Source organism: Enhydra lutris, unplaced genomic scaffold (assembly GCF_002288905.1).
Source record: "Enhydra lutris kenyoni isolate GAN:26980312 unplaced genomic scaffold, ASM228890v2 scaffoldscaffold15, whole genome shotgun sequence".
NCBI lineage: Eukaryota > Metazoa > Chordata > Mammalia > Carnivora > Mustelidae > Enhydra > Enhydra lutris.
The window spans coordinates 2,617,276-2,625,879 of NW_019154099.1; the positions used below are offsets into that span (position 1 = coordinate 2,617,276).

General features: G+C 38.6%; 1 protein-coding gene across 2 annotated transcripts in view; it reads right to left on the minus strand.

Annotated features, from left to right (window-relative positions):
- Positions 1-6,173: 6,173 nt before the first annotated feature.
- LOC111147044 (PHD finger protein 11) overlaps positions 6,174-8,604 on the minus strand; it is a 31,886-nt gene continuing 29,455 nt past the window's right edge. For both annotated transcript variants that reach the window (XM_022502904.1, XM_022502905.1), the window contains exon 11: positions 6,174-7,040. In XM_022502904.1, coding sequence (XP_022358612.1) covers positions 6,859-7,040 — 182 coding nt within the window. In that variant the 3' untranslated portion in view covers positions 6,174-6,858. The remainder of the gene's footprint in view (positions 7,041-8,604) is intronic.

Genomic DNA, 8,604 nt, shown 5'->3' on the forward strand with positions numbered 1-8,604 from the left:
TGTGTGTGTGTGTGTGTGTGTGTGTGTGTGTGTGTGTGTGTGTGTGTGTGCGTGCGCTTGATCAGATATAATACATGTATGTATTATATCTGATTTGTCCATTTATCTGTTGATGGGTACTTAGGTTACCTTCATAGCTCAGGTATTGTAAATAATGCCGCAATAAGCATAGGGTGCATACATCTTTTGAAATTAGTGTTTTAGTTTTCCTTGGGTAAATTGCCAGTAGTGGAATTACTGGATTGTATGGTACTTTTATTTTTAGTTGTTGGAGGGACCTCCATCCTGTTTTCCACAGTGGCTGCACCCATTTACATGCCCACCAGCAGTTCCTGAGGATTCCTTTTCCTCCACCTCCTCGCCAGCACTTGGCTCGCTCTTGTCTTTTGGACACTAGCCCTGCTGGCAGGTGAGAGGTGATACCGCATTGTGATTCTCATTTGCATTTCCCAGATGCTGAGTCATGTTGAGCATCTCTTCATGTGTCTGTTGGCCATCTGGATGTCTGCTTTGGAAAAGTGTCTATGCAGGTCCTCTGCCCATTTTTCCATCAGATTATTTGTCTTTTTGGTGTTATTTGGATATTAACCCCTTATCAGAGATATCATTTGCAAATATCTTCTTCCATTCAGTCGCTTGCTTTTTCATGTTGCTGATGATTTCCTTTGCAGGGCAAAAGCTTCTTAGTTTGATGTAGTCCCATTAGTTTATTTTTGCTTTTGTTTCCCTTGCCTGAGGCGACACAGCTAGAAAAATAATGTCCCAGAGATTACTATGTTCTTTTCTAGTTTTATGGCTCCTGTTTTCACATTTAGGACTTTTATCCATTTTAAGTTTATTTTTATGTATGTTGTGAGAAAGTGGCCCCATTTTATTCTTTGTAAGGTTTTCCCAACATCATTTTTGAAGAGCCTGTCTTTTCCCCCGTTATATTTTCACCTCCTTTGTTGTAGATTGGCAGACTACATAAGGGCATGGGTTTATTTCTGGGCTGTCAGTTCCATTCCATTGTGTTTGTGCCAGTACTGTTTGAACACGGTGACTCTGTAGTATAGTTTGAAATATTGGTTTGTGCTACCTCCAGCTTTGTTGTTCTTCCTCAAGATTGCTTTGGCTATTTGGGGTCTTTTGTGGTTTCGTACACATTTTAGAGTTGTTTGTTCTAGTTCTGTGAAAAATACTATTAGTATTTTGACTGGGATTACATTAAATCTGTAGATTGCTGGGATGCCTGGGTGGCTCAGTCGGTTAAGCCACTGCCTTCCGCTCAGGTCATGATCCCAGGGTCCTGGGATCGAGTCCTGCATCAGGCTCCTTGTCCATCAGGGAGCCTGCTTTCTCTCTCTGCCTCTGCCTGTGACTCTGCCTACTTGTGCTCTCTTTCTGACAATAAATAAATAAAAAATCTTAAAAAAAATTCTGTAGATTGCTTTGGATAGTATGGATATTTTAACAATATTTATTCTTCCAGTGCATGAGCATGGTATATCTTGCCATTTATTTGTGTTGTCTTTGTTTTCTTCATCAGTGTCTTAATAGTTTTTAGAGTATAGGTCTTCAACCTCTTTTGTTAAATATAGTCCTAAGTATCTTATTCTTTATTATGCAGTTGTAAATGTTATTATTTTTTAAATTTCCCTTCCTGCTCTTTTGTTACTAAGTATATAGAAATGCAGCAGATTTCTGTATACTGTTTTTTACCTCCCACAACTTTACGGAATTCATTTATTCTAATATTTTTTGGTGGGGCTTTAGGGTTTTCTCTGTATAGTGCCATGTCATCTGCAAATGGTGACAGTTTTACTTCCTCCTCACCAACTTAGACATTTTTTAAATTTTTAAAAAATCTGATTGCTATGGCAAGGATTTCTAGTGCTATGTTGAATAATGGTCATGAGTGAACATCCTTGTGTTGTTCCTGATCTTAGGGGAAAAGCTTTTAGTTTTTCATCTGAGTAGGATGTTAGCTGTGGGTTTGTCCTATATGACCTCTATAATATTGAAGTATGTTACCTCTGTACCCACTTTGTTAAGAATTTTTATCATGAGTGGATGTTGAATTTTGTCAGATGCTTTTTTTAGATCTTTTGAATGATTTTATCTTTGATTTTGGTAATATATAGCATGCTGATTAATTTGCATATATTGAACCATCCTTGCGTCCCTGGAATAAATTCCACTGGTTGTAGTGAATGATCCTTTTCATGTATTTTTAAATTTGGTTTGCTAATGTTTTATTTGCATCTACATTTATCAGAGATACTGGCTTATACTTTTCTCATGGCATTCTTGTCTGATTTTGGTATTAGGGTAATGCTGGCCTTATAAAATGAGTTTGGAAGCATTCCTTCCTCTTTTTTTGTTTGTTTTGTTTTTGTTTTTGTTTTTGTTTTTTGACTAGTTTAAAGAGTGTTATTACCTCATTTTTAAATGTTTGGTAGACTTCACCTGTGAATCAGCTTGGCTCTGAACTTTTATTGGCTGGTAATTTGTTGATTGCTGATTCAATTTCATTACTATTAATTGGCGTGTTCAGATTTTCTATTTCTTCCTCATTCAGTCTGGTAAGATTTTATGTTTCTAGGAATTTATCCATTTTGTCTAGTTTGTCTGTTGTTGGCATGTCATTTTTTGTAGAAATCTCATTTTTAAAAATTTGTTATTTGTAACTTGTCCTTTCATTTATGATTTTGAGTCTTTTTTTCTTGATGAGTCAGCTAAAGCTTTATTAGTTTCGTTTGCTTTTCAAAGAACCAGCTCTTAGTCTCATCGATCTTTTGTTTTTTTTTTTTCTCTATTTCATTTATTTCTGCTCTGATCTTTATTATTTTCTTTCTTTTGCTAAGTTTGGACTTCGTTCTTCTTTTTCTGGCTCTGTTAGATGTAGAGTTAAATTGTTTGAGATTTTTCTTGTTTCTTGAGGTAGGCCCGTATTGCTATAAATGTCCCTCTTAGAAGTGCTTTTTTTGTGTCCCAAAGATTTTGAATTGTTGTGTTTCCATTTTCATTTGTCTTCAGGTATTTTTTTCTAGTTGATTTTTATGTTGACCCATTGGATGTTTAGTAACATGTTATTTAGTCATGTTTGTGTTTCTTCCACTTCTCTTGTAATTGATTTCTAGTTTCATATGGTTGGATAGACAGTTGATATAATTTCAGTCTTCTTAAATTTATGAAGACTTGTTTTGTGGCCTATTATGTGACCTTGAATGTGTATTCTGTAGTTTTCCATGGACTGTTCTATATCTCTTAAGTCCATCTGGTTTCATATATCATTTGAAGCCGTGGTTTCCTTACTGATTTACTGTCTCAGTGATCCATTGATATAAGTAGGGTGTTAAAGCCCTCTACTGTTATTGCAATACTATCAACTTTTCCCTTTATGTCTGTTAATATTTGCTTTATATGTTTAGGTACTCCTGTGTTAGGTATATAAATACTTGTTACATCTTCTGATAGGAGTGATCAATTTTTCCTTATGTAATGACCTTTCTTGGTCTCTTGTTAGTCTTTGTTTTAAAGTCCATTTTATTTTTTAAATTTTTTAATAAACATATAATGTATTATTAGCCCCAGGGGTATAGGTCTGTGAATTGCCAGGTTTACACAGTTCACAGCACTCACCATAGCACATACCCTCCCCAGTGTCCATAACCCCACCACCCTCTCCCTACCCCCCTCCCCCCGGCAACCCTCAGTTTATTTTGTGAGATTAAGAGCCTCTTATGGTTTGTCTCCCTCCCAATCCCATCTTGTTTCGTTTATTCTTTTCCTACCCCCCAAACCCCCCACGTTGCATCTCTACTTCCTCATATCAGGGAGATCAAATGATAGTTGTCTTTCTCTGATTGACTTATTTCGCTAAGCATAATACCCTCTAGTTCCATCCACGTCATCACAAATGACAAGATTTCATTTCTTTTGATGGCTGCATAGTATTCCATTGTGTATATACACCACATCTTCTTTATCCATTCATCTGTTGATGGACATCTAGGCTCTTTCCATAGTTTGGCTATTGTGGACATTGCTGCTATAAACATTTGGGTGCACGTGCCCCTTCAGATCACTACGTTTGTATCTTTAGGATAAATACCCAGTAGTGCTATTGCTGGGTCATAGGATAGCTCTGTTTTCAACTTTTTGAGGAACCTCCATGCTGTTTTCCAGAGTGGTTGCACCAGCTTGCATTCCCACCAACAGTGTAGGAGGGTTCCCCTTTCTCCGCATCCTCGCCAGCATCTGTCATTTCCTGAAAGTCTATTTTATTTGATATGAGTATACCTACCCTCATTTTTTTCCCCACTTTCATTTGTAATGTGTATATTCTCCTGTCCCATCACCCTCTGTGTCTTTAGACCTGAAGTGAGTCTTCTGTAGGCAGCTAATAAATGGACCTTTTTTTTTAATCCATTCACTCAGTATCTTTTGATTGAAGCATTTAGTGCATTTACATTTAAAATAGTTATTGATAGGTATGTACTCACTGCCATTTTGTTAATTGTATTCTAGGTTTTGTAGTTCTGTTTCTTCTTCTCTTGCTCTTTTCCCTTGTGGTTTCTTTAGTGTCATGCTTGGATTCCAGTTTCTTTACTTTTTTGTATTAATAATGGCTTTTGGTTTGTGTGTGATTGCCATGGGGTTCATATGTAACATCCTGTGTGTATAGCAGTCTATATTTGGTTGATGCTCAGTTAAGTTCAAACACAAAGCATATTAAATTTTTATTACCTCTTCCATGTTTTATATGTCGTATTTTGCATGTTTTTTATTTTGTGTATCCCTTGATAATTTTTGTATATATAATCGAACCTCCTTACTAGTTTGTAAGTGAACACCCCACTGGATGTGGCAGTGCAAGTGCCTGTGGGCAGGTGGGTTGGATGGGCTGGCTTTTCAGGGGAAAACAGGGGCAGGCAAAAACGTGGAGCTAGCAAGATAGATGGAGAGTGTCAGAAATGGCTCCCTAGAGAGCCAGAGTTGGGGGCAAGAAAAATAGCCCCGGCCACACTTTCATTCCAGAGAACAAAGGTCTGCAGATCCCTGCCCCTCTGGCATACATCCTGAAGTTAATCAGTAAATCTTTACCTATGTATGCCAAGTGCTTTTCAAACTCCTGCACCTGTGCTCTGCCTTTGGCCATTATTTAACATGCTGGCTATTTAAGGGCGGAGACATCATTTCCTATAGCTCTTTAGCTCCCCGAGTCAGCTGCACTGGTTTTTAAAACTCCCAGAATGAAGTCCTGATGATTTCAAAGCCAGATGTTTTAGGAACCTGCCTTCACAATGTGGATCCCTCCCCAGGGCCCAGGATACCCTTACTCCTTTGTGCCCACGATGTCCCTACCATTTGTGGAGAGTCCCACCTAGGGTTTAGTTCCCGATTGTGTCTGTACCCCTCCTCATGTGGCCTTCTCTCCAGGTCTAGCTGTGGAAGGCCTCTTCTGCCGGTTGTCAGAGTGGGTTGCAGTATGTGTAGTTGTTGCCTCACTGCAGGGGAAGGAGGTGAGTTTGGGATCTTTTCTGCCCACCATCTTCTGGGTCATCCTGTAGCTTCTTAAATGCCCAGGTAATTCTGTTGTGCAGCTGAATTTGGAAACCACTCGATTGAGATTTTGTCCCTCAGGTCATTATGATTTCAGCTAGGGTTGCCATTAAAACAGGAATGGGCGTGTTCTTTTTCACCTCTACCATATTCCTTCAGTGGGTATTTTTTAAGTACTGTTATATTCTAGACACCGAAATATAGCATTATTGTGAATCTTAGAGTACTGTGATAAATCAGAAATGTGAGGTTTTCAGGGATCGCACATGGTGGTTGTACATAAGAATCCAATTGTATATTGTTAGGTTGAGAAAAAAATTTTTTTTTAAGATTTTGTTTATTTTAGAGAGAGAGCGGGGAGAGGGACAAGCAGACTCTGCATGATGTGGGGCTCCATCTCACAACTCTGATGACATGACCCAAGCTGAAACCAGGAGTCGGCTACTTAACTAATTGAGCCACCCTGGTACCCCTGGTTTTTCATTCTTGCATATTTCCACTGATGTTCAAAGCGTTGTTATAAATTTAAATGTTTATTTTGAAGATGATATATGCCTATGTAGTGATAGTGGCTGAAAATAAATTTAAAAAGCAGACTTCGTGATGAGCAGTAAATTTGATACAAATGGAGTAAAAATATTCAAATTTATTATATCTGTCATTATAAGCTGGAACTAGTCTGAAAGGATAAGAACAGTTTATGCATTTATTCAACATTTATTGAGCATGCTAGGTGCTGGGAATGTATTGGGAATAACACACAGGAATAGTGAGTTTTTGCCCTCAGAGTACAATAATGGAGTGATAGAAGATACAGTGGGTTACACTGGGAAGTGAAGGGAAGGAAAAGTACTCCAATGGAATGGTATAATGGTATAATGAGATCTGCAGGAGAAACAGGCAGAGAAAGGTAAAAGCAGTTAAGGCTTCACAGCAAGATGAGCAAAAGCCCTGGGGAGCCTATATTCCAGGAGCACCTTGTGTGTTACTAGAATCAACGTTGATCACCAGAGTGGGGGAACGGAGGAGGGGGTTGAGGGGGGTGAGGATACACCAGCACGAAGCTGCCAGAGGATTTTCAGTGCAGAGGGAGGGAGATGGGAGGTATGATCCACTTTACTCAAGCAGAATCTCAAACATTTTACTGGAGAGCAGAAGTGAGATGATAAGAGGCAGGATCAAATGAAATCTTGATCAGCAAGGACAGGTAAGAGTTGATGAGGACTGAAGAGAGACAAGAGAGGCCTAGTTCTAAAGATGTGTGGCTTCCACAGGTCAGGCCTTCAGTTTGCACCTACTTGCAACTGAGCCTCATTCCTGGTTTAGGGAATGGTAATCCTTAGAAGACACAGAAGATACTGAAGTAGAACTTGACTTCACGTCTCTATCTTCTTGAAGAAAGTACATGGTTTTGTTTAAGTCCTGAAGTACCTCAATCTCTTCCTTCAGTTGCTGCTGCCTTTCTTCAAATTGATGGATTTTTTTCTGTATTGCTATGATAAAAAAAGGAATTTCAGGTTAGTATACTGTTTTATAAACAATGTACTGTTTTTAGCCTCTTTCACTTGCAAGTGCGTAATACACACTTCGTGCCCCAAATGAAAAGAATCTAGGGCCTTGTGAGCAGGAACTGGTTCTTTTATACCTTTGCTTCCTCTTCGAATTCAGGACAGAATTCTAGTTTTTATCACATAAAGCCACTCAGTACATCTTTAGAGCTTGAGACCCCTTTGTATATATTTGAGAACTCAGAAGCAGAAACTGTATAACTTTCATGCTACACATTACCCATTTGTTGAGAGATAATAAGTGGAAAGAGCACGTGATGAGAATATCAAGATAAGGGCAAACTTTCATAAAAATGCATCCAATTTTTAATGTTACATAAAAGCTTTTGGTTTTATTTAGAAATAGGAAGGCCTTTACGGTGGAAACTTAGGAAGAAGATACTTTAATTAGGCTATATAAATAAGAGTATTACTCAGTGACAGTGTCATTTTTTGAAAACTTCAAGGTTGAAGAATACCAAAACACACATATAAGCTTTCTCTAGAATACCTGTAGTTAACTGTCTGGAACGTTAGAACTGAGCAACATTAAACTAAGTAAGAGAGTCTGTATCAGTAGGGATGTCAAGTTAGGTCTTTTAAAAGTTGGTTCTAATGCAATTCCAAATAGTGTCTCCTCCTGGTGCCCCACTCCCCCCAAGTACTACACTGTAACGTAGATCCTCCCAACTAACCCATACATGTAGTGGAAACGTGAATTATATATGAAAGAAAAGTAACAGAGATGAAAGTCCCCTACAAAATAAGGCTTTTTAGAAAAAGATTTTAAGGGCTGCTTTTTTTCTTTATCCTTTTTTTTTTTTTAAACTTATAATGTATTATTTGCTTCAGGGGTATCAGGGGTACAGGTCTGTGAATCATCAGGCTTACACAATTCATAGCACTCACCATAGCACTTACCCTCCCCAATGTCCATCACCTAACCACCCTATCCCTCTCACCCCCCTCAGTTTGTTTCCTGAGATTAAGCGTCTCTTCCAGTTTGTTTCCCTTCCTGGTGCCATCTTGTTTCATTTTTCCCCTCCCTTCCCCCCACAATCCCCCACCCTGCCTCTCAAATTGCTCCTATCAGAGAGAGAATATGGTAATTATCTTTCTCTGATTGACTTATTTCACTCAGCATAATACCCTGTAGTTCCATCCCCATCGTTGCAAATGGAAGATTTTTTTTTTGATGACTGCATAGTATTCCATTGTATATATATACCACATCTTCTTTATCCACTCATCTGTTGATGGACATCTAGGCTCTTTCCATAGTTTGGCTATTGTGGACATTGCTGCTATAAACATTCAAGTGCACATGCCCCTTTGGATCACTATATTTGTATCTTTAGGGTAAATACCCAGTAGTGCGATTGCTGGGTCATAGGGTAGCTCTATTTTCAACTTTTTGAGGAACCTCCATGCTGTTTTCCAGAGTGGCTGTACCAGCTTGCATTCCCACCAACAGTGTAGGAGGGTTCCCCTTTCTCCGCATCCTCTCCAG